Source organism: Lobosporangium transversale (genome assembly GCF_002105155.1).
Source record: "Lobosporangium transversale strain NRRL 3116 chromosome Unknown BCR41scaffold_19, whole genome shotgun sequence".
Classification (NCBI taxonomy): domain Eukaryota; kingdom Fungi; phylum Mortierellomycota; class Mortierellomycetes; order Mortierellales; family Mortierellaceae; genus Lobosporangium; species Lobosporangium transversale.
In genome coordinates this window covers 49,172-74,227 of record NW_019028997.1, presented here as the reverse complement: position 1 = coordinate 74,227, position 25,056 = coordinate 49,172, and the positions used below count along the sequence as shown (strand labels likewise).

The 25,056-nt window shown below is 41.2% G+C and overlaps 8 protein-coding genes across 8 annotated transcripts; 5 read left to right on the top strand and 3 right to left on the bottom strand.

The window, feature by feature from the left end:
- Positions 1–658: 658 nt before the first annotated feature.
- BCR41DRAFT_353729 (hypothetical protein) lies at positions 659–985 on the bottom strand (the record flags this gene model as incomplete). Its single annotated transcript, XM_022024212.1, has 1 exon — positions 659–985. Exon 1 carries the CDS (start codon positions 895–897, stop codon positions 661–663), a length of 237 nt encoding a protein of 78 aa, XP_021881166.1. The 5' UTR covers positions 898–985.
- Positions 986–1,830: 845 nt separating this feature from the next.
- BCR41DRAFT_370783 (Alpha/Beta hydrolase protein) lies at positions 1,831–3,949 on the bottom strand (the record flags this gene model as incomplete). The annotated part of the gene is made up of 5 exons (XM_022026555.1): positions 1,831–2,512; positions 2,625–2,785; positions 2,897–3,057; positions 3,150–3,277; positions 3,411–3,949. The coding sequence occupies 5 exons, from the start codon at positions 3,947–3,949 to the stop codon at positions 1,831–1,833; spliced, it is 1,671 nt and encodes a 556-aa protein (XP_021881165.1).
- A 6,456-nt stretch (positions 3,950–10,405) lies between these two features.
- BCR41DRAFT_353727 (hypothetical protein) lies at positions 10,406–12,859 on the top strand. Its single transcript, XM_022024211.1, has 5 exons — positions 10,406–10,493; positions 10,648–11,049; positions 11,213–11,474; positions 11,609–12,488; positions 12,606–12,859. Exons 1-5 carry the CDS (start codon positions 10,485–10,487, stop codon positions 12,700–12,702), a joined length of 1,650 nt encoding a protein of 549 aa, XP_021881164.1. The 5' UTR covers positions 10,406–10,484; the 3' UTR covers positions 12,703–12,859.
- Positions 12,860–12,990: 131 nt separating this feature from the next.
- On the top strand, positions 12,991–15,408 carry BCR41DRAFT_396363 (peptidase family M1-domain-containing protein; the record flags this gene model as incomplete). Its single annotated transcript, XM_022028796.1, has 6 exons — positions 12,991–13,200; positions 13,278–13,993; positions 14,142–14,347; positions 14,476–14,699; positions 14,822–15,159; positions 15,267–15,408. The coding sequence occupies 6 exons, from the start codon at positions 12,991–12,993 to the stop codon at positions 15,406–15,408; spliced, it is 1,836 nt and encodes a 611-aa protein (XP_021881163.1).
- Positions 15,409–15,589: 181 nt separating this feature from the next.
- Positions 15,590–16,175, top strand: BCR41DRAFT_396362 (hypothetical protein; the record flags this gene model as incomplete). The annotated part of the gene is made up of 2 exons (XM_022028795.1): positions 15,590–15,678; positions 15,809–16,175. 2 exons carry the CDS (start codon positions 15,590–15,592, stop codon positions 16,173–16,175), a joined length of 456 nt encoding a protein of 151 aa, XP_021881162.1.
- Positions 16,176–16,249: 74 nt separating this feature from the next.
- On the top strand, positions 16,250–18,042 carry BCR41DRAFT_386556 (DNA-binding protein). Its single transcript, XM_022027805.1, has 8 exons — positions 16,250–16,300; positions 16,430–16,456; positions 16,555–16,605; positions 16,695–16,807; positions 16,893–17,439; positions 17,538–17,596; positions 17,704–17,835; positions 17,982–18,042. Exons 1-8 carry the CDS (start codon positions 16,276–16,278, stop codon positions 18,012–18,014), a joined length of 987 nt encoding a protein of 328 aa, XP_021881161.1. The 5' UTR covers positions 16,250–16,275; the 3' UTR covers positions 18,015–18,042.
- Positions 18,043–18,205: 163 nt separating this feature from the next.
- Positions 18,206–21,514, bottom strand: BCR41DRAFT_353722 (protein-tyrosine phosphatase-like protein). Its single transcript, XM_022024210.1, has 6 exons — positions 21,294–21,514; positions 20,958–21,123; positions 20,679–20,839; positions 20,459–20,587; positions 20,008–20,311; positions 18,206–19,903 (listed from the first exon to the last, which is right to left on the bottom strand). Exons 1-6 carry the CDS (start codon positions 21,336–21,338, stop codon positions 18,210–18,212), a joined length of 2,499 nt encoding a protein of 832 aa, XP_021881160.1. The 5' UTR covers positions 21,339–21,514; the 3' UTR covers positions 18,206–18,209.
- Positions 21,515–21,996: 482 nt separating this feature from the next.
- BCR41DRAFT_353721 (FYVE zinc finger-domain-containing protein) lies at positions 21,997–24,995 on the top strand. The gene is made up of 7 exons (XM_022024209.1): positions 21,997–22,986; positions 23,088–23,236; positions 23,368–23,628; positions 23,734–23,797; positions 23,900–24,009; positions 24,105–24,300; positions 24,425–24,995. The coding sequence occupies exons 1-7, from the start codon at positions 22,241–22,243 to the stop codon at positions 24,957–24,959; spliced, it is 2,061 nt and encodes a 686-aa protein (XP_021881159.1). The 5' UTR covers positions 21,997–22,240; the 3' UTR covers positions 24,960–24,995.
- Positions 24,996–25,056: the final 61 nt, after the last annotated feature.

The window sequence follows — 25,056 nt, the reverse complement described above, 5'->3', positions numbered from 1 at the left end:
CGAAAGATCTTGGTTTACATCTTTTCGCAGACTTTGTAACCAATGGATTCGACATAGAGCTTTTTTGGCCATCTTTATAGCTTGAAGACCAAGTGGTACCTCTACCAGCTTTTGGCTATTTTCGCCCACTGAAGCTGCGTCTAAAACTACATGAGAGGCAAACGAGGGGTGTATGGAAAGGGAGGATATTTTAATAAAGTAGTATCTATTAATAACTCATTAACAAACAGATCAAAAGCCATTGCTCTGCTGTTGTGTACTTTTGACGAGATCAGTCTTGTCTTGAGTTGAAAAGCCCTCCTCGGGGGCAGCAGGCTGCGTACGGAGATCCGCTCCTACCCTGATGTGCTTGGTTATAGTTCGCTTTAAAATAACTTCTTGGAAAAAACTAATGATTTTGTCCTCCGAATCCACCAAGTACAATGCATGGCCATCTTCACCTGCATACCGACCGCGATATCTCTCGCGAAATGCCTGTTTAGGACATTTGGGCAAAGTTACAAGGATATTGTCGATATTATAACCCCTCTTTGAGATAGCACAACAGACGAAAAAATAGTCGGTTTGTTACCTTCCATAGATTAAATATACTCTGATATGAGGAAAGTGTATTTATTGATATTTTTGAAAGATTCTTCGTATCTGCAATGAATTGGTCCTCTACACTTGGACGACCCTGGCCCTGACACTCGGAAGCGTATTGCATAGATAGCAGTGCGTCGAGCGGATCACATCTCTTGAAGGCTGGTTTGGCAAATGGAAATGGACATGCCTTTTTGGGCTGGCGCTGCACTGTCTGCAAAGGGTCCTCCCTTGGACGCTCTCTGGAACGCCTAAGTAATGGTAGTGATGGTGGTGTTGTTTCAACGTCTGGAGCCAGTGCAACTGATGGGACATTGGTAGGTGCCAGCGTCGTAGGCGCTGTGGATGTTGTTGCTAGGCTTAAGTCTGACAGTGATTGCTCACATAAAGTTGGCATTGGCTCCATTGTGTTGTGTGTAAAAATATATATATATATATATATATATATATATATAATGCTGACCTTTTCTTTAGGAATAGAACAGAGAAATAAGAGTAGATTGCTGTGCGTTAAAGGTTCAATACAAAAGGTGAGAGTTGTAAGCAAGAAAGTTTTAAAGAATGAAAAAAGGTTTGTGCGTCACTTGATTTTGATTGATTTTGGTCGTGTTTGACAGTCCAACAACCAAGAAAGGCGCGATTTTTGTGATTTGCTCGGTTTACATCACGTGCAAGTATTTTTATGGGAAAAGATATTTGCATGGGCCGTACAAAAAAAAATTTGCTGCTCGCACAGTGCAATCTATCTGGGAGCAGTACCAATGATTTCCTCCACGACAGAAACTGAATGTGAGAAATCTACAGGAGCGCGAATAGTTGAGCCTGGCACAGCTACATTGGGGAACTAAACTGGATGTTAGGTGGAATGAAGTCCTTTGACTATGGATAGTGGATAATTTGTCACGTTGCGTAACAGGTCACATCGGAAAGATGGATTTTGAATACCAACCACGGCGGTCAGGGCTTATGAAACCATGGATGCAGTGATTCTTGTCGCTTGTGCCGTAATAACTGTTCATTGACTGTTGTGTCTGGGCATTTTGTTTATAGATTGTAAATAATAAATTCCGTGGCCCCGAGAGTCCTTGGTGTCAAAAAAAGGCTTTGATCTCAATTTTATAGATATTACGCTTTATTTAATTCCTCATACTCCGTGGATCCTTGTTATCAAAAAAAAAAATATATATATATATAAAATAAGATAAGCATATTAAAAAAAATATCATATCCACTTCCTGAATAACGTCATTAGTATGATCTACAGATGTATTCGGGAAGCGGTCCCTGCGATCTGGCCCATTTCAAAGCCTTAAAGATCCTAACCTCGTACTTTGCTGCGGAGTGATGTGCAATTGAGTTGCGTTTAAAATGAATGGTCGAAAAGTGTCGGTGGTGAGAATACTCCGCCCTGACCTCACGCACTGGGCCTTCTGCGGCCAAAGATGACCCCACTGAGTAAGCACCCTTGTAGAGGTAAACAATCTTACCCCCAAGGACCAGCTTCGGCTTATTGAAAGCATGCAGTTCCCCGTGCGTTCGCTCCAAGGCCCCCATGAGACGGCTGTTGTTGCTTAATCTGCGGGAAAACGAAAATAGCTGAGGTGGTGATGGCAGCGGTAGTACGGACTTGTCCCCTTGATACGCGAGTTCCGAGGCAGCTTGCTTGATTAGCGTTTTTAAATGATCCGCGGTTGTGTAGCTCAACCGACACACAAGATCATTCTCGTTTACAAATGCGATCTGGTTATGTTCAAATTCTGTAGCCAAGTCTGGAGAACATACAGGAGGGGGGGCAAACAGACGGGCCATAACTTGGAGCTTTTGGCCTTGCTCACTACTCAGTCTTGCTCGTACTTGGGGCTCTGCAAAACGGTCTTGCAATAATGAGCATAAAAGGGAAGCTGTCCCTGCTCCAAGCGAATGACCGATACTATGGATGCCCATAATAGAAATAAAATATTTGATGAAAAAAGATAAAGAGAAAAAGTAAATAAAAGAGAGTAGAAGGACCAAGACAAAGGTCAAAGAGAGCTGCGACATACCAATACACTTTGGAGAGATTAAACTGCCGCAATGCTTCCATGATGGTATCAAAGTGATTGAATATAATGGACCGTGCGTTTTCCATCATCCCTTGGTGCACAAAGCCACCTTTGTAGCTCTCACATTTACACAATAGATTTGTTACAGCATCTGAGAAGCTCTGTAATATAGTCATTAAGAAGACAAGTTCCCAGAGTTATGTATTGATTCAAAACAAGTGTATAGTTTGGTCTCATGCCTTCCAATCCTTAAGCACTGAGGTTGAACTTACGGCAGTACCGCGAATGACGACACAAAGAGCACCATGTCTGGGGTCACGTATTATATAGTAGCTTGCAATCCCCACAATTTTACAGTGGTAATGCCACGCAATCATGTCTTCCTTCTTCAAATTAAAAGCCTGCAACACATTCTCAATATCTTTGTCGCGATCTAAGGATTTTGTGTGATTATATCTGTTAATGACTGCGACGATGTGTTAATGTTTAAAAGTTCGCTGTCAGTCCATAGAGTTTTATACATACCTGTGACATTTTCATGATAACCTAACAGTGACCCTGTAAACGTCCCATAGGCTGCAACCGCCATACGAGCACAATAGTGAGCATGTTCAAGCATCTCGATATCACAGAACGCCTGGTAGCTCTTTGGTCTAATGATGGAGGCCCGATAGAAAAGAAGTAAGGAGGCATGATTCAGGAAGTTCATTCATCATCAACTTTTTTTTTTTTTTTTTTTTTTTTTTTTTAAAAAAAAAAAAAAAAATAATAATAATAAGGGCATACATTGAGGATGCTGCAAGGTACTCTTCTACGGCCAAACAACCATAAAAAAGTTCGATCAGAGAGAGATTCCAATCACGAAAAAAAGATTTGCACAGAGCCTTGAGGCTCATCATTGCGGAATTGTTCTTATTGATAAAAAGGCGCATCCGTGCGTCTTCTTGGTTTCCAAAATAACTTTGTGCTAATGTGTGGTGGTGGATTAACTCATAAGCGCCATATTGATATGATGTTATTTGGGGCTTGAGTTCAAGCTGCATAGTAGCTCGAACTGCGATAAAACCAACTTGAGATGAGCCTAGGACCATGCGGAACGGATAGGAGTTTATTACAGTCATTGTGTCATTTGCGTACGATTTTGGCTCTAGTGGTAACTCGATATCGATCACGTAGTCTCTTAGGCCAGAAGACGACGGTGGGCCATGGTGATCGCCAGCAATATCTGAGTTTGCTTTGGTGTTGTATGAATCTTCAATCGTTTCCCAAAGGTCCGCAAGCTTTAAATAGCCCTTGCCTACAAAGACATTCTTTTTTGTTTTCATGACATGATAAAATAAAGTTATCTTCACATTATCATAGTATGCATCATGGAGTTGTAACGGGAATTTATATGCATAGAGAGCATGGTTGGCGGGATCCATTGTCGGGGATGTCATATACGTCCTTTGAGGTGATTTGAACTCGATCACTGAAGGAGTACCATGTTTCGCACATGAAACGTTTCGGACTTGTAGCAACAGTGCTCCTATGGTGCACCAAACATTAGTTTATGCTTGACATACTTTTTTTTTTTTTTTTTTTTTTTTAAAGAAAAAAAAAAAAGAGAAAGAAGAAGGAAGAGAGAAGATCTTACTTGGCTCGACTACCAGCAACGATATACGTAATGAGGATGGAAAGATGGTATAGAAAAGTTAGTAAGGGGGTCAGTTTGGTACTCATCCATACTGCATCAAGGCTGCGATAGCCATGCTTTTTTTTTTTTTTTTTTTTTTTACTAACGTCGGAGACGGTGGTTGGAGGATTGAGGCGAGGAAGGAAGTGAGAGTTGGTTCATATCATGTGGCCGACAAGTGCTGGGCTCGTCAACTATATCAATAACAAAGATGTATGCATAAGTGGTCCGTTATTTTATAGATATAAAGGACATTGGTGTTCATCGAACACATGCCTGAGGCCTTATGGGGCTTGATTGACCGACAAAAATATGGAGGACTGTCAACCAGAGTGACATCCGTATCATTGCGGTTGAGTGGTGGACAACTCATGTTGTAGACAATATATAAGGAACTGAAGGAGAGAGCAAGTCAAGAAAGAAATGAATGCAGTGGGAAGGATTCAAAAAAAGGGGGATTGTTTATAAAGATGCGGAAATGTCTTCGCCAACGAGGGCAGATGATGTGCCGAACAATACATCAAAGTTGCACATTTCGCAGAGACAGGTTCTCTCCTTTTTTATTTTTTTTAGTTGCGGGCGAAGCGAATAGCCTCGAATGCGTAATGCTCAACATGAACCTCATGAGCTTCCATTCAGCGTGAAATTGGAGCGTGAATCTAGATCCCTTAGAGAATAGGGGAGGAGGTCTCCTAGATAGTTTTTGAGGAGACCTCTTTATCCGCAAATTGAACACGGAATCCAACGAAGGGATAGTAAAAACCCATATAAATGGCTGCTAATTACAACAAGCAGCAACAGCCGCCAGAGCAGCGGCTACCACATAAGCGTAATGACCGCTTGACAAGCATGCTGTCAGTCCTATTCCCGCCAGGCTCAAGTCCTATAGGTTCTACGGGCGTTGGCGAGCGCTCAAGCGCGCCTATGGCTACTAAAAGGCTTCCCATAATTTTTTTTTTTGTTTTAATCAACACAACACACTATGATCACGTGACAGGACCTCCACCGTTGTGAATTTTTTTTTTTTTTTTTTTTCATCACAACTTCTATCTATACCCCTGTTTTTAAACAGTTTTGAAGATTAAAGAAAGAAAAGGAGGAGCGATGAAGAGTCTTCAAGGACCAAAGGATCTAAAATCCCCGAGCCAACCAACCTACAAATTTATTGTATTGTTGATGGAGAAGCGACGTCGTTCTCAGTAGAGATTTTCTCCGACAAATCGGTCGGGATACTCTACTCGCCTGCTAGATTTGGTGATATCCCACCAGAGAAGCTAACTCTCCACAAGGTTTCCATCCCTGACAAAGGCGAGGCCAAAGCGAACTATCCATGGTTTTGTTAAGCGACCACAGCGAGGTATGTATAATATTTGGCTCTCTCAGAGCGTTGTTCAGCATCGAAAAGAGGGAATCTAATGTTATTGGGTTGTGATGTGGCACTGAAGAGAGGGAAGTTGTCTAATATCCCCGCATGATTTCTTTCAATTTGGTTGTTTTTTCTATATAGAAAATATCACTGTCTTCAAATCAGAACCCCCCATTGGCGCTTTCTCAACCTTTCTCTTCGATGGTTCGTCTATTCAATTAATAGCCAACCATTTACACCTCTTCGAATATACAATTTTTGCTCTATTCGATGCTGAACGAGGCAGGCTGATGGAGCTTCGGTTCTTATCCCAAATCTCCCCATCTTGTCATTTAAGTCTTCCCCCATGTACACCAAAAATAATTTATGTTGTATAAAAGTACGCACAGCTATTCTCTGATAACAGCATATTCTGGAAATAGCTGGATAGCCACTGCCAATTTATTTTAATTTTTTATTCAGATCCACCTAAGCTAAACTATTTAACCAGGGGCAACTTTGGATTCGTCTCCATAAAAAATATGAAAAGTTGCCCTCATGGTCCGTGCGCATACTCTACCTCTTTGCTGACCGGGTTTATCTATCCTTACACTAATACATTCTTTGATCGCAATGCTAACATCCCTGCCATTGCCACCTCTTTCATTTTTTCTAGAGTCATCGAATAAGGTTCTCAAGATTGAATGAGGGTAATAATCCGTTTTCTGTTGTGTAAATAGATTGGTTTGATGATTAGCCATGTGTTATGGTACTGACCAAGTGTGTATGTGTACGATGATCATACATAGACCCACGATATGCTTCACCGCTTAAAAAGAGGCGCATTCTTGAACGATGGAGAAAGTACAGGGCTTCCGACGGTAATATTGTGGAACTGTCGCCTGCTTGGTGAAAAATATTTTCAGATATATAGTAGACAGTCGAAAAGTAAGGGAGAATAAGATGTGGGTCCCACCACACCCATGGATTATTTTATTCATTTCTGGTAGAGGGGCTTGTACCAGATAACTATAAGACAACATGGGTTCTCATGTCAAAGATTTGTCGCGTCTTAGTGTGACGCGTTATTGCCACTAGTTTCTACTGCTAGTTTTATTTTTTATCGTACTATTTCAGTTGAAATTTCTCTAGTGTGTTTTTTAGGATCTTTCCTAGTTTTTTAGCCATTGCATATTGAAATATGCAACAATCTCTACCATCAAGCGTCGTACAACGACTCAAAGCTGGGAATTTCACTGGAGACGAATCTGAAGAAGCACCATTTCATGCACTTATTTGTGCTGTGCCGAAGCCGATAGTACTCAAGGCAACAGCATCAATGGTGGCAATGAGACCTCAATCGTATTGAAATTCGATGACTACAGAGTTATTAGCAGGTCAGAACATTCTCTTGGCCCAGGGAAAGATAGTTTTTTTGGCCCGTGGCTATCAGAGATATCCTCGATTTGATTTCATGATTGGACCAATGTTCATTCAGCTTTCTATCAGTTAGTTTGGAGACCACAACATAAAATCAAAGGATATAAGGAATGCGTTTAAGCGGCCCTACAAGGATATATTCGGCAATGTTTATGACAATAGGAGTCAGATTGAGTGTTACTTGGATGAACTGTATGGTGGAGAGCACAGAGCTGAAATGAATGCCAAGGATAAGTTTGATGTCACCAAAAACAGATCCAACGACAGGCCTTCAAGAGGTTGTTCCTGGATTCCGGATCTTCTACATTTGTGGCGGAGATATCGAACTGAAGGATCACGGTAGCCTCGTTAAAGAGTTAGTTGATGTGGCACATGTAAGTCTCAAAGAGCTCAAGGACGTGCTCTTTGCAAACATTTGTACAGTCATGCCTCTCTAATTTTGATATTTTATCAAAAATAGAGAAGCAAGGTATTCAAGGTATTCTATCCAATTCAAAAATATATTTAAACCTCTGTAATTTGACCTGACTTTTATTGTCGCTGTCGTGACATGACATTACGATATTGCATTACTCCATCCTTCTCACTCCAAAAGACATTCTCAAAAATCAAACAAGAACATCGAGAAATAGTTCAAATTACAGAGGTTCAAATATATTTTTGAATTGGATAGAATACCTTGAATACCTTGCTTCTCTATTTTTGATAAAATATCAAAATTAGAGAGGCATGACAGTAGATAGTGTTATCAATAAAGGAAGCAATATCCTGGGCTGCAAAATAGCTGTAGATAGAATGCCTCTTGTAGTTCCGATAAACTTTCAAAGAGTGTATAGCAGAGAGAGAGAAACACAATAGTCAACAATAAACGTCCTCAATATTTCTGATTGAAGTGACAAATGAACATAAATGTTCTCTTTCCCGTCTTTCCTCCCTCAGCGTGGCACGCGCAGAGCCCTCATATAATAACAAAAAAAGAAGTTTATTCTCCACTTCTGCGGAGGAAAGATGGACTTACTTATTGGTCGCTGGTCTGACAAACTAATCATGACGGATAAGACCAGTGCTCCTATTCGAACTGAAACTTTGTCAATTATGATGTTTCAGATTAAAATAATAAATATCAATTGACAAAGTTTCAGTTCGAATAGGAGCACTGGATAAGACTATATCCTGAATAATCGTCATTTCATTGTAGACTGAAGAGATTTGCAGGCCTGGAGTGTTGACAAACGATGGTTGTGATGGCGTTGGGGCTGTAGTGGTGGTTGCACTGACGGTTCCTCCAACAGGGGTTGTAGGGGTTGCTGCTTGAGCATCTGTGTCGGAGAGATATTGCCTTTCCCTTCTAGACATGAAGACATCTTTGAAAATGCTCCTAGTCGTCGGTTTGACTTGTTTGCCATATTATCAGAAATCCTGATGCGACAAGGACGTGTCAACTGCTGGGATATTGGGGGGAAGAGGGGGTTATGTGCCTGAAGAAAAAAAAGAAAAAAGAACTGTATTTGTATTTATTTGCAACACTTGAACTGGCCATTCAAAAACACAAGTAACGCAAGAGTGTTCATAGAAAAACGCGTCGCACAAGAAGATCCTGTGCATTCTCCATTTACGGACTGCAGATTTGGGTAATAGGATTAATGAGCCAAGAGTAATGGAGAAACTGGGAGTGATGATGTAAAAAAGATTCTTTATTGATCACCAACATTGACCAACTGGGTTCGCGTCATACCTCTATTACTATGCCAGCTGTAGCCCTATTGAGTATCCTTTCTTTTAATCCCATTCAAGTTTTCCTTAATGGAAGCATTCGAATTTCATTAGGCTATAAGCCTCACTCCTTTCTAGCGTAAGTGGTGCATTCATAGAACGTGATCGAGGTTTTCAAGTAGAGTCAAAACTCGATACGCCTTGCACCGTCTTGTCAGACATCCAGATACCCTGCATTGAGGGTGTTTACTACGTGGCCTCTCATCGATCCGCTTCTGATATCCAAGCTTCTCATTGGATGAAAGTATTGACGAGTCAGCCGCTTTATCTTTCCCTTTCTTTTTGAGCTGATCGTCCAGCCCTTCTACAGCACTTTGACCACAATGACCTCATCATCGCCAGTACCCTGGTTATCTTCAGCACCTATAGCAGTGACAGTAGCCATAGCAGGGTTTGAACTTCCAATGTCTTTTTTTTTTTTTTTTTTTTTTTTTTGCATTTTGAGTTCTTCCCTCGTCTTTGTTCATTTTTACGGCGCATGAGTTAGACACAATCTCTTCTGATATTTATTTTGTCTTCTTCTCTTCCTCATCTCTACTATATTACCTGTGCTATTGATCTTTTGTCGTGTCAAGTTTTATTAGGCGCAATATGTGCAACGCAGGCGAGAAACCCAATATTTTTAGCTACAGTTCATTTCGGGGCAAAAGACGTGTGGCATTATCCCTTCGCCCGTAACAAGGACAAACTTACCATTATAAATAGGCTTGAAATCCAGCAATCTATGGGCATTGTCTCGAAATTTTATTTCGACGTCGAAATAAATGACCGAAAACTAAACTGCCATAGAGCTCCCTTGCTAATAAACGACTGCCATTTGAAACGCTTAAGTCAAAGCACGAGGACACTTCGCTGTAGATGCGCACAAATTTTACACCAGTGCCTCCTGTCCCCAACCCCTCTGCGACAGTTTTTTAGAGGCGGTGTACCCCTGCTTTAAATATTGCCGGGCATGTAAGGTATTCTTCGACCGCGACGCAGTAGGAGCGGAAAACATCGCAAGAATCGGTCTTGCTCAAATTGAGAGGCAGGAGAGGCCTGTAAAGTACAAGCCCATGGAAGAGTCCTCTGCTCCGGCCGCAAAGCGCGCACAACGCTAGACACAAGTACTTAGGTGCCGGCACACCCACAAAAAATTTGTAAGTTCTGTTTATTTCCGTCTCCAGTATCCTTTCTACCTAATCTTTTGCCCCTGAATTTCTGGACTAACTTTAAAAACCTTACAGATCAGCAGATATTGAGTCGGAATTGGTGGCGTCAAATCAAGTGATGTCAGCACGCCCGTCAAAAAGTGGTGGCGCACACTTCAGCGCAGGAGACAAGAAAGAAGACGAAACAAATAAACACCTCAATCCTTTTGTATTTCTCAATCTTAAACGTAATTCTCATCTGCTTGCATATAATAATCCTCATTCTTTCTTTTTTCTTCTTTCTTCTTTCTGCTTACATACTCTTCATATCCTCACTCTCTGTCTCCCTCTCTTCCTCCTCTTCCTTTTTTCTTTTCTTTTCTTTTTTCTTCTCCCCTCTTTTTTTTTTTTTTTTTTTTTTTTTTTTACCCCATAATATCTTAAAATAACACACATTGCTGTATATCATAATCACTTCAATCAGCCAACAGTAAAATATGGGTGAGGTGAGCTCTACTCAAATGATGTGCATGGCGAATCATGCATCCGAGCATATTAAACCTAGATGTTTGTGCTCTGATTATTCCATGTAAAATGTTTTTAGTACTAATCAAAAATCCATTTATTTCTTCATTCTGTGTCACATTCTGTGTCATCAAGTTCGAAGACCTCAAGAAGCTTGGTACAAAGCATACTCGCGCCACCGAATCAGAACTTCAAAAGAAAAAACAACAGCTTGAATATGAAGAACTTCAACGTAAGCAACAGGAAGAAATCCAGCGGAAACGAAAAGAAGCCGAGACTCGAAAGTTACTCCGCGAAGAATTACAGCGGAAAAAACTAGAGGAAGAACAGCGTCAGCGGGATGCCGCAGCCTCACAGAGGGCAAAAGAACGTGCCAAGCAACAGGAAAAAGAACAAGAACGAGAGAGGCAATTACAGGAAAAAGAACGGACTAGGAAACAACGTGCCAGCGCCAATGGTCCTACTTATTCGTCTTCACGTTCCAAACCAACATATTCAGGGGTATCGTCTCTATCAAGGTCCCTTGAATCATCAAAGGCATGTTGAATTATGTTGCTTCGATAAGAGGGTGTCTTGACCTTGTTTGATGGCACTTTTCTCTTCCCCTCTCCTTTTAAAAAAAGCGTTGATTAAATAATTGACTTTTTTTTTTTTTTTTTTTTTTTTTTCAACCTTTATTGGTTCTTATTGAATCCAATAGTCTTTGTCCAAAAAAGCAAATTATTCATTTGAAGACTTACAAAAGATTGCCATGTCCAATGGAACGAGAACAGGGCGTTCTGGATCAAAGACAGAAAGCAGAGCTGAGGATCGGGACTACAGTAGAGGCGGAGACAGATATGACGATAAAGTTAATAGTCGTCGGGCAGCAGCAGAGAGACTCAAAGTGAACCGAGGCATTAGCCCAGAGCGACCACTTTCAGCCGCACAATCCTACGCAGGAACAAAAATTTTAAAAAAACGTAAGTTGTCCACACTCTCATTCGACGTTTTTGAAAAATAAAATAGCGGTGGCTATTTTTTTTTTTTTTTTTTTTTTAAAAAGTCCTCTCTATTGTATAGTTATTGATAATTAATATTCTATTGTTTCTATTAGCCCCTGTTAAACGAAGCACAGCGCCAAAAAGCATGTTCCCTACACCACTCAGGAGTCCTGGTATGGGCTTAAATCATGTACGGGACGCTGGACTTAAAGCTATCCGTGATGGACCGATTCCTCTCAATACAAAAAAGAGAGATCTTCGTACCATAGACGAAATCAATGCAGATTTAATTGCGAAAAATGGCCGACGGGAAGAACGCGATAGACGGATGAAGGCGATCGAAGAGGAAAGAGAACGTATGCGGCAGCAACGTGAAAAGGCACTTCAAGCAGCTAAATATTCAAGGGCACTCATGGGTGATGATGTAAAGGAGACTGAGCGGATTTACAAGGAGGTGACAGGTGGCTCAAAAACTGCACGGAGTCCACGGTCTATGAGTCGTAGTCGTAGTAGGAGCCCCAAGAAGAGAAGCCGTAGTCGAAGCCCTGTACGGAGAAAGAGGAGCCTCAGTCCTGTAAATAAGAAGAGAAGCTATAGCCCAGATATCAGGGACAGGAGCATTAGCCCGCGAAGAAGGAGAAGTGTCAGTCCACCTGTGAAGCGGAAAATGAATAGGGATCTAGGTGACAGAGAACGCGATCGTGATCGTGATCGTGAAAGGGCTATTGGGAAGAACAAGGCTAGCAATGGCTCTAGTCGACGATACTCTTCACACTCACCTTCTCCACGACCACCCTCTAAGAAACGAGTGAGTCCGCCTCGTGGTAATGGGCGTGGAAGAGGACCATTTGATGATGAAGAGGAACTTGATGTTTCAGGCATTATTGGGTCCATTTTTGGTACACGGTATCAACGACGGGCAGCGAATGAAGATCTTTCTGATGATGACATGGAAGCTAACGCGAGCGAACTTTTCCGTGAGGAGAAGCGAAGGTAAATGCTTGGTATCTGATTAATTGACAAATGATTAATGGATTTATTGGTTATCAAAAAGCACTATGACTAACGTTTATAATGTTTTTATGACCAACGATGAACGGCGTTTTCTAGTGCACGGATTGCGAGGGAAGAAGATGAGAGAGAGGCAGAACTAGAGCGCGCAGAACTAGAACGACGCAAGCGCAAGCATGAGCGAAACCGAGGGTGATATGGAAGACAAGTTTGATGTTCTGCATCTACCCGCTTATTAGAGTGGGATATTACATGCTACATATTCACATGCATCCACCTCCAAAAGCCGAAAATAAAAAAGCCAATTGCTTTCTCACGGTCACCATCATTTGATTGGGCCGCGTATATTTGTGGAGTGACGATAGTGTTGTTCGCATCCAAATACGGAAGGAAATAAAAAATAATGAGAGAGAGGCATATAAAAAAATAAAAACATTCATCTTTTCTCATCCTCAACTTTTTACATTCTCATCATACTCGTACCATGCCTTACGATCCTACTTCTCTTTCTAACCTTGACGAAGTCAAGACCAGCCACATTCACCTCAACCTGGCTGTTGACTTTACCCAAAAGATCTTGACTGGCTCAGCTGAGCTCGATATTGTAGCTATTGCCGACAATGTCTCCAAGATCGTTCTAGATACCAGCTTCATTGCAATTCACTCTGTCAAAGCTGATGACAAGGCTCTAAAGGTGTGTTTTAAACTCGCGAGGATCAAGCACATCAAGTGTTCGTTTTATTTATTTATTTTTTTATTAATATACGATAGTATAATCTGGAGAAGCGCCACGAGAAGTATGGTTCTGCCTTAGTCATTGAACTTGAACAAGCCCTTTCTAAAGATAAAATGGTCAAACTTGTGATTGAGTACGCGACAACATCGGAGTGCACAGCGTGTCAATGGCTGGAGCCTAGCCAGACGGTTGGAGGCAAGCATCCTTACCTTTTCACTCAATGCCAAGCTATTCACGCCCGCTCCTTGGTCCCATGTCAGGACAGCCCCTCGATTAAGCTGACGTACAGTGCCAACATTAATGCTCCTTTGCGTGCGGTCATGTCTGCTGTCCCCATTGGTGAGGAGAAGCAGTCAAATGGAACAACAACCTACAAGTTCCAGCAAAAGACTCGTATGCCTTCATATTTGATTGCTCTTGCAGTTGGAAACTTGGAAGGTCGGGATATTGGCCCTCGTTCGACTGTATGGACTGAACCCGAGGTGATTGAGGCTGCTGCATGGGAATTTGTGGACACGGAGACGTTCATTCGCACAGGGGAGGAGCTGTTGACGCCCTATGATTGGGGCCGTTATGATCTCTTGGTCCTGCCTGCATCATTCCCGTATGGTGGTATGGAAAACCCTTGCTTAACCTTTGTCACGCCCTCACTCTTGGCTGGAGATCGTTCTTTGGTCGATGTAGTCGCACATGAAATTTCTCACAGCTGGATGGGCAACCTCGTCACAACCGAAAACTGGGAACACTTTTGGTAAGCAAAAAAGGCAACGACAACAATATTATAAGAGCCCCCAAAAAAAAAAAAAAAAAAAAAAAAAAAGCTCATGTGGAGGATGGCAATAAAAGAAAGATGGAACGTGGGAAAAAATAAAAAGATTAACATTATTTTATTTATTTAGGTTGAATGAGGGATTCACTGTATTTGTGGAGCGCAAGATCCTCGGTCGCATGCAAGGCAAGGTGCACAGTGAATTTAGCGCTATCATTGGCTATAAAGCGCTAGTAGAGAGTGTTGAGCTTTATGGCAAGGATCACCCATTCACTGCCCTTCGCCCATGTCTTCGTGGCGAGGATCCTGATGATGCTTTCTCATCTGTTCCCTATGGTAAGCAATATAAAATAACAAATGGATTATATATTTTTAGAGTGTGCAGTTTGCTCTCTTTCCTCCGCTTTTTTTTTTTGTGATACTAACATTAATGAAAATATTGATGGGAACAAAACCAATAATAGAGAAGGGATTCAATTTGCTTTACTATCTTGAAAAGCACTTGGGCGGTGCTGAGGTCTTTGAGCCTTATTTGAGGGCACACGTTCAGGAGTTTGCTGGTCGCTCAATCAATACGGATGACTGGAAGAATTTCCTCTATTCCTTTATGGAGAAGAACTTTGGGCAGGAAAAGGTCGATCTCTTGAACAAGGTCGATTGGGATGCATGGCTCACCGGAACAGGCATGGTAAGTTGGATCAAATAATCCCTGGAGCTTGTTATTGCTACTGTTGCTGTTATTCAATGGGTTATTTGTATTAATATCGCAATCACTTTTTGTTTTATTTTATGGTGCTCTCTCTTTATTAGCCTCCTGTTGACAACAAGTTTGATGATACTCTTGCCAAGGAATGCAATTGCCTTTGCAAGAAATGGGATCAGTCGCGTAATGTCCCAAAGCCCACAGAGTTCTCGCCCAAAGACATTGAGGGTTTCTCTTCTACCCAAACAGTTGTCTTCTTAGAGCGCGTGTCTGAGATTGAGCCCCTTCCTCACTCTCACTTGGCTCTGATGGATGAACTTTACAACTTGACTCAAGTTCGTAATTCAGAGATCAAATTCCGTTGGCAGATGATTTGCCTCAAAGCTGACTATGAGAAGATTTACCCCGAGGTGGTTGCCTTTGCCACAACGATGGGAAGAATGAAGTAAGATCATGTATACAATATCTTTTATCTCTTGCGAGGCTTTCAAGTGAAATCAAGAATTGTCTAACCTCCCGTCCTTCTCTTTTTTATTTTATTGTAAAAAAAAGATTCTGCCGTCCATTGTTGCGATCACTGTATCTTGCCAAGAATGGTTCTGAATTGGCAAGGAAGACGTTTTTGGAGCACAAGTCATTCTACCATCCTATTGCCGCTGCTATGATTGCTAAAGACCTCGGTCTTACCAAGTAAAAAGTAAAAAGATAGGAAAAATAAAATATTCATGTTGTAATAAAACGAAATTATAGGCGTCGAAACTAGCTCATGAATATCGTATATACATGTAGAGTTCTTGTCCCTCCGAAAGACACAAACAGCTTTGTTTACACTTCCACGATTTTTTAAAGTCTTTACCATCAATTTCACATTCTGAATGGAGCCATCAAGTGTCTTTGCCATTCAGTTATTAGAGACACTACCAGAGCCAGAGATTGCCGAGATTCAACGGCGACAGTCTGACATGTAAAAAAATAGAAAGAGCTGGAATTGATTTCTTTATTCATCCATGTCTTCATTTTAGTCATTTTGGCTCTTTGAATTTTTTTTTCTTAACGTGTATGAATATTTGACTATTGATTATCACATTATATAGGAGTGTGTCTCTTCAAAAAGCCAATTCATCTCTTTCAGCGCTGAACGAGTTCTCGGCTGTTAAATGGGCGGGTCTTCATCCAAAATTCGAAGCACATACAAAGCTAATCAAGGAGCTACAGTCGGATCTGGACTATGTATTTCGCAAGATCCGAGCAATCAAAGCCAGCCTTAATCTACCCAATATAGACGACGACGACGAAGAAGAAGAAGAAGAAGAAGAAGGAGAAGGAGAAAGGGAAGTAGAAGAACAAGGAGAAGGGGAAGAAGAAGCACTAGGAGGGGGGGAGGCTTCAGAAGAGCGGCGTGGGGAGGAAGAGGAGAGAAGAGAAGCATCGAAAGATTCTGCAAACAGCAAGAAATCTTGATTTAAAAAATAAAATAAAATATAAAGTATACAAATTGGTGGCAAAAACCTTTTTCTTTTCTTAAACATTTTCATTCTCATTTCTTTATTCATGAACCAAAATGAATGAGCATGGTGCTCGTGTTGGTAAATACTTCATGTCTTGTCCACGGAAAAAGACCTTAAGGCCCTGAACTATTTGTGTTAACATTCGTATATTAACATTGATGTATACTTTTTTTATTTTTTATTTTTATTTTTTTTGAATAAATCTAGTCTTGAGTGATGTTATTTGCGAGTTCCGTAAGTTCTTGAAAGTGATCTCAACTGCATTTATTGCCTTTGTCAATATATAGAGACTGACTTCAAGGATTATTCTTTCGTTATATTTCTTTAATTAGTTGAGGTTGCCATCCATTTGATTCTTTTTGTCCGTGGCATATATCCACCAGGTATATGTTTGTATACATATATTTCTTTTTTACAATAGGACGATCATCTGTGCGCACTGTACTTATCAAAAAAAAAAAAAAAAAAAAAGAGCTCTTTGAATCAACTCAGAAGTATGGATGCCCAATACGGACAGCAAGGCACCCAGGCCTTACATCCTATATCCAACAAATCATTCGTTCCATCAAGGCAGAACTTCAAAAGGTTTGATAGGGCATGGAATGATGAAAACTTTTATTTATTTTCCTCATTCTAATTTCTATTTTTTGAAATTGGTTAATATCCTTAGGGTACTATCCATCGGATATGTATTGTAACATTGGATTCTACAGGACAAGCACTCGATCGGTTTGTGTTCGAGATGAGTATGCTACAGGCATTTGAGGGAAAGGTCCTCTCTTCTGCTCTCGCTCAATTGGACCAAGATCAAGATGTCGCTATGAATAATGTTGCTGCTCCAAATTCAAAGAACAGTCGAGTCGCTTCTATGGACGAAAAGGGGAAAAGTAAAGCTACTGATTATCAAAATGACGACCAAGCAAATTACCACGCCGATATTGATGATCCAGAAATGGGGGAAGAAGGGGATGATGAAGAGGAAGATGGTGAAGAAGCTCTTCTTTTGCGTAGGGCCTTAGCGCATGGAAAATATCGTCGACAACGACAGCAACAACACCAACAACAACAACAACAACAACAGCCATACCGCCCACAGGAGCATGGTGAGGTACGGTTTGAGAGCCTTATTACCTTCACGACCAATGTAGAAGCATTACTGAGAGCCATACTTTTAAAGATCAGTATCTGCGACTCTTATTTAAAGCCTGTGGTCGAAGGTTAGCAAATGTGTATAGGACAATATTGATTAGGTTCTTCAAATTGGAAAGCATTTCGTTGATTTTTTTTTTTTTTTTTTTTTTTTTTTACCTCTTAGATGCTTCATTTACCGTTGTTATCGAGATGAAGAACGCAGGAGTGGGGCCGGATGCCAAGGTACTAACTGGTCTCTATTGGATAAAGAAGATTTTGAAATGCATTATAATTTTTCATGGAAAAAAATTTGATCCGCTTTTTTTTTTTTTTTTTTTTTTTTTAAATAGCCAGAGTTTCCTTGGACCCCAATTTGCGATTCTGTCCCTGGGGAACGTTCGAAACTCTCAACGATACCTGGAAAATCCTCTCCTCAACGCAGGATCATACCCGTCAAAACCATTAGTTTCGCCGATATACAGGTAAGATGGTTATATTCTGACAGGTTGAAATGCTTGGAATAAGGGAAACAGTTTTTTTTTTTTTTTTTTTTTTTTTACTAATAGCCGATAAGGATACTAACAAAAGTTTTTTTTTTCTGTGTATGTGTTTGTTGCTTTGTTTATAGTTGGAGTTATTTATCGAACAGTTAAAAAGCTAACATTGAGTCATAATAAAGCATTGTGCCCTTCAAAGCCCCCTTATCCTTATGTTACTTTATGATGAATAGACATTATGTTGCGTTTGCTTTAAAGACGAGCAATCGGTATATACGTGTATTTTGTTGTTGAAAGAAGCAAAAGAGGGAAAAAGCAAAAAAAAAAAAAAAAAAAAAAAAAAATAGAACGAAAAGTGCTTATTCTACAAAAAGTGGATGAGGTAGCTCCTTTACTGGCTCCTTGGCTGGTTCGGGCCCTGAATCAGCTTTCTCTGCTACAGTTACTGCTGCAGCTATTCCGCTCTCGATGGAGACACTGCTTGCTGGAAGAGTGGTCGTCAGATCTGGCGTTGCTGAACGCTTTACTGTTGAGGAGTTCGACTTAGATGACAAATGAGAATGACGTGTATTGAAGGATGGTCTAGAGTTGGACGAAGAGGATGATGAGCCGTTTGGTGGTGATTTACGGGCTCCCTGTTGCCCAAGGTGTGCATAACTCTGATGTATCTCGTGCTCCAGAGTCAAGTCTGCAAGGCTATGTTTAGGACTTGAGGAAGCACTATGGGTTTGCGCATAAATGGCTTGTCCGCCCGAGATCGATCGCATCTCTCGATCAACAGTGGTTCGTCTGCTATTGCTACTGCTCCGACCTAGAGTCGCGGCCCTGTACTGGGGGCTTGCGGAGCTTGGCCGCATCTCTTTGAATGAAGAAGGAGAAGTCAAATCTTCGCCAAACGAGTTTGCGGATGATGCTCCAGAGACTGCAGTCGATGCATACCAAGTATCGCGAACATTCATTGTCAATCTATTGAAGGAATCCACAAGGCCACCGCTAAATGCCCCAGTGAGTGCTGCTGGAAATTTGGATGTGATGTTCTCAGCACTCTTTTGCCAGGAGTCCTCCCCTTCGATCGTTCCTGCCGTTGCAAAAGCTTCTGGACGTGCGGTAATATTTTTTGCTCCCGCCCGTGGTTGGCTTGTTATAGAGCCTGAACTAGCACCTAGAGGGTCAGAGCCTGTGAGAATGTCACCACCTATTGAGGCTATGGATTCTGCATAGTTTGCTTCCAATCCAAGCATCTCTGGAGTCATGCGCCCTGTCATAGGATTATTGATACTCATATTGTCATCTGGTGCATTCAACTCTTCATCTGTTCTCCCAAAGAGCTTAGCCCAGTATTTGATATTTTTGGAATCTGGAAACAATACTCCGCCATCACCAGCACGATCTTTATCAGCACTCGGTTGAAATGTCTTGCTCAAATACACATCCTTATCAGAGTTGATGAAGTCCCATACGGATGCACATTTGGTTGTAGCCATATATTGACGTCTTTCCCGTTCACAATTGAATAAAAAATTACCAAACTGGCAAGAGTAGACGTGGTAGTGAAGCTGCGTAAGGAAATACTCGTTGAACTCGAATCGAGTGGGATTTTGGTGCATGATCTGGAAGACACAGTCGAGAAATTGTTGAAAAACAGGGCTAGTCTCACGAATGTGTTTGTTGTTGTAGAACTTGCTCTGAACGTTCGCAAATGTGTTAGCAGCAGCATTAGTGGCAGAGAGTGCCACAAAATTTTTGTCATTGGAGAGATGACCACAACGATCCATAAATTTGTAGCCGAACGAACACCACTCCTTCTCGACCAACACCTGGAATCCTCGAAGAGTACGATAGAATGGGTCAAGACAGATCTGAGCCACCGATGTCAGCTGTGCTGTTCGATCCCAGCCATCAGAACAATGTACCAGGACGTGTGAGCTACTGACGTGGATATTTTTGACGATCATCAGCGCCCCTTCCATGATCGCCCCAATATGCTTTAACCATCCTGATCGCTGGAGTGACGCCTTTGAAACTGTGCCTTTTGTGTCGATTTCTTGCAACGCTATAAATAGCGAAGTGAGAAAAATATTAGTCAATCCGTAAATTTGCAATGATCAAGTTGTTACCGCGATGAGGCTTTCCAATTATTGAAAAGAGGGCCAATACCTTCAACAAGTTTGTTTAAACTATCACGCATGACATGAATGTTATCAATCCCAGAATAGACTTTTTTGCAATTCCTATAATTTTCCATGTTTTCCGTACCAGCTCCAACTGCGGTATTAGCGACAGCGTTTGCAGTTGGGCGTGCATCAATAATGAGGTTGGTTGCTGTACTCCCATATACTTGATGTCCCGGAGGAGATTGAGGAGTATTGGTCAGAAAAATTGCTTCAATGAGCTTCTCATCCTGTATAGAGCGGTTCTGTTTGAGGCCAACCATTGGCTGGCTTGACCTAGTGATAGAAGCCTTGATTGGCGTAATGTTTTTACGCTTAGCCAATCGCTCTGTAAGGAGTACACTACAATCCTTTCCTGGTATCCATGGTGGTTTGGAACTGTTTTTTTTTTTTTTTTTTTTTTTTTCTTAAAAAAATCGCGATGCTGTTTATCTCACCATGTTATTCCAGTGTAGATAGCTTAATGCTGGAATCCTGGCCTTGCTTCTGTGCTTGGCAGCGTAAGTCAGAACGGCATCACTGATTTTTGAAGGTACCACAAGTACACGCGGGTATGTTGGTGAAAACTGCGAAGGACATTCAAAGTAATGTGGACGAATTGGCTCAGTATCAGTTCATTTCATTTCATTTACTCAAATGAAACTCTGTTGAGCTTACAGTGAAGGTTTTGTTAAGGTCGGAGAAGCGCCATTGCTCGTTCCTTGAAGACACACCCATACGCTCATATTCCACTAATGGGTCGTAGATTTGCCAACCATCTTTTGTGGAGAATGGAGGTGAAGGTGTGTAGACAAATGCATACAGCTGTTCAACTGAGCCTATGAGTACATGGAAAAATAAGAAAAAAATAAAATTTAGTGGTGAAGAAAATGACGACTCTCGGACGAAGCCAGGTTCTGTAGTTTATGGGCTTGTGAATGATAAAAGTTTACTTACTAACACATGTCAGACGTTGTATGCTCTCGTACACATCCGTAACGTCTCTCTCTGTCTGGAAGTTGAGTGTGATGAAGACAAAATTATAGCACCGAATATGGAGTGGCCAAGTATTGTGTACTGTAGGAAGACTCTTTTCGACAGTGTGAATGGTCGGATAAGATATCTATCGAGCACTCCACGTATTGCATATCAAACAGTTAATAATGACTTTAGCACAGGGAGCTTTGCTCGATTCAAACAGCATGCATTCATGCATTCTTTTTTTTTTTTATTTTTTTTTTATATTTTATTTTTGTAGTGTCCCATTCTTCCTTTTGTCCAAGTTGAGCTTACCCAGATCTCCAGCTCCGGATGTCCAAAAATCAGGTGGTGGGGCATTAAATGTAGACTCCCGATATATGTCGCCTGTCCTTTTTCGAGTTGAACTCCATTGACCTGTTGCACATTTATTTTGTTTTTTACATGGTGAAAATGTTTGTTAATACATTGTTATACAAAATAACGATCACGAGTATTACTTTGCGTCCTTGAACGAATCAATTATAAAAAGTGACAAGCATTGAATGGGAATGAATAAGAATTGAATGTGTAGTATTAGCTTTACCTTTGCGACCTTGATAAGGTCCATAGCGTCTGGTTTATCCAGTAATGCGTTTCTGTGCATGGTATAATAAAATAAGGATGTATTTGTAGGAGATTTTTTTTTTTTTTTTTTTTTTTAGTTTTGGGAAAGGAGGAGCTAAAAGGAAAGGAAATGAAGTGAAGTGGAATGAAATGAAGAAAATGAAGAAATGAAATGCAATGAAGTGAGATGAAGACAACAGCTTGGTCCCTCCTTCGTTTTTTTTTTTTTTTTTTTCCTGGGGTGGTCGTATGGGACAGTTACAAGTTCAAAGAGGAGACGTCGTTTTTCTACAATTAACACGTCCAACAATTTCTTTTTGTTTTGTCACACTTGTGCAGATGTACAGGTGCATGTACGCACACAATCTACCATATCCATCCAAAATGACACTTTTCCTTCTTTCCACTCTATCATGTAACAGTGTAATACATGCACAACACTTTAGAGTAAGAGACAGAACAGGAGTATGGCTGCAAAACACCTTCACAAGTAACAAGCCAAGTCAAAAGGCACATGGGGTCACGCTGCACTGCACTTCTTTTTTCTTTTGTGTGTAACCCAGAATAAGAAAAAGCCAAGGAATTTGAAAACGTGTAAAAAGCGTCATCTGTTCAGCTTCCCTTACGACCAACGTCTATTCTACATTTGTAATTTCATGCCAGCCAATGCAACCAATACAACTAATGCAGCTAATGCAACCAATCCAACCCATCCAACTCCATCCCTCCTTAGGCCTTCATCCTCTCCTCAACAGCACCAACACCAACAAGCTCCACAACGTTCCGTGACAATATCACGCCGCCAATTCGGCCCTGTTCCTGTTTCTGCTTTACAAGCTGCATCCTCCCCTAATCTTGTCCCCACCAATACTGCAAATCGACATTCAACTCCAACTTCGTCACAACCAGAACCACAACCCCCAAAGTCACCACAATCAACCCCTATTTCAACTTCTCCTGCTCCACAAAATCCAAATTATAACATTAGTTTTCTCAATGGAACAGCTGCACCAACTGTAGCCTGTCCTATCTGTAGTATCACACTAAGAAACCTTGCACAGCTGAACCATCATCTCGATACGATCCATCCTGAGGAGCCTGACGATGTAAAGTCAGCTGTTAGTCAATTCTTCAGGAATGCACAAAAGGTTTTTAACCCTATCACCAAATCTGCTACAACCACACTAAGGAAAATTCAGGATTTGGATCTGGACTCTGCAGCATCCGGTAGTAGCCTTGCTGGCCCTCCGCCCCCTGGAGGGTTCCAAGGATGGACCGATCCACGAGCAGAAGCTATTGTCACAAAACGTCACTGGGTCCGAGAATCAGATCAAGATGAATGTTTCCATCCTAGTTGTGAAAAGAGACTCGGTATCCGATATGGACGCCAGCACTGTCGGAGGTATTACAATGGAGATTTTATTTTTTATTCTTTATTTTCGTCCTGGCTGGATTGACAAAGATCTTTTTATTTTATTTCTTTCAATCGACACTTACTTTTAGATGTGGCAACATGTTTTGTGAGAGCCATTCATCTTTTCAGATCAAACTTAATGCACAGGCGAAGCATGATCCAAACGGGCTATGGTGCAGGGTGTGTGAGGCTTGCTATTTGATTGCCAAAAAAGAAGAGGATGGCATGGACTCAGGAGGTAAAAATATCATCAATAAAAAAAATATTCACTGGCTTAAATCTCATGCTTATAAAATTCATGAAAAGGCTTTCTAATGTTCCTTTTTTTTTATGCACTAAAACCACGTTGGATTTCATTGGATATATCAGGAGTGCAGCGCAATTTGACGAAACAGTTTTTGAGTATTCGGATAAAAAATACAGAGAAGAAACAGTTGGAGGTCAATCGACTGGAAAAGAGGATTGAAAAGCTAGCACAGATCCATCGACAATATGATAGTGGAGCATCATCATCCCCAACTCTATCTGGATCGCCTACATCCACCATCTCATCCATATCATCTGGAGCAGGCTCTGTACGTGCCAAAGGCCTACTTCGTTCCGTCACGTCGCGCGGACAGAACTTGAAAGGTTTGTTCAGAGTACCAATTTAGATCTATCTATGCTTGTTCGCTTGAAGGATGAAACCTTTGATCCCTTATCACTTTCAATAATCAAAAATTCATTCAAACTTAGGCGCTGAGCAAACGGTTGTCAATTGGGAGGACGACTCAGCAGTTCCTGCATGTTATATATGCTTGTATGCCAATAGCAATAGGAATTCATTGATCGCTTGACTATGCAGTTGATAATAAGGATATATACTCACTAACTAGTGCACATTTTGGTTTGATCTCCTCAGATCGGTGTTTACTCGATATGGCAACAGGAAGCACCACTGTCGACTATGTGGACGTGTTATTTGTGATAATTGCTCAAAGGCTATACCACTGTATCTGAACATGTCAACTTGTAAGCGAGTATTATATGGATGGTTGCCCACTTTATTTTATTTTGTGTATCTATTAATATATAGCGTAATTTACAAACCGCTTCTTTATTCTTAGACCCTGATAGTTCTGGCCCTACTGGACAAACCAGAGCATGTAAGGAATGCGTACACATTGTCTTCAAGCGACGGGAGCATGCAGCGGATCAAAAGCGACCGAGTGCTGTCCTCAAATATTATGAATCCTTAATGCGGCTTAAGGCTAGGATCGATGTTGCATTGCCTCGGTTTCAGGAGATGATTTCAGCTCTTGGGTAAGTGATATCTTTTATGGTATGGGGACAGTCCTCCATTTCTTTCGGATACGATCATAATTTGTGAATATTCATTGTATTTATTAAATGCTATGTGTTTCCCATAAATATGTTGCATATTTAGCCATAAAGTAGATATGCACCAAGCTCATCCGGATTATCAGCTTGCAGCAAAGACCAGGAAGGAACTCTTGGATGATTTCGCGCTTTTTGACTCTATCAGTAAAAAGATCGCCAAGATGCCTGCACACACTCAGCATCAGAAGCAGCTTTACAACAATCTTTACTGGTGGGCAACACAGTATTTGCAGACGAATATGTTTCCATTGTCAGTGATTCCCAAAGTGTTTGGCAACGGAGGCAAAGACGTGAAGCAGAAACAACTTTTAAGTGCATCACCTTCTCGATCATCATCTTCATCCCCCTCGCCTTCTATTTCATCATTGTTGCCTGAAACAACACCTCAGGATAATGAGGCTGCGATCGAGAGCCTTGCACTGATATCGGTGATGGAGGAGCAGCGGCGGCAGATTGAATCGTACATTGAGGAGGCAACGCGTAAACGACGGTTCGATGATGTAAAATCCCTTCAGATCAGTCTAGAAGAACTTGATAGAGAAATAGCAGCGATCCGTTCAGGAAAAAAACGCACGTTCTGAATGAATCATCCTATGCCAAAAATTAAAAAATCCAACCGAAAGTTTGAAACCTTAAAATTTAAGGCTGTCCATTGTGAAAAAGGATATGACCAACTGC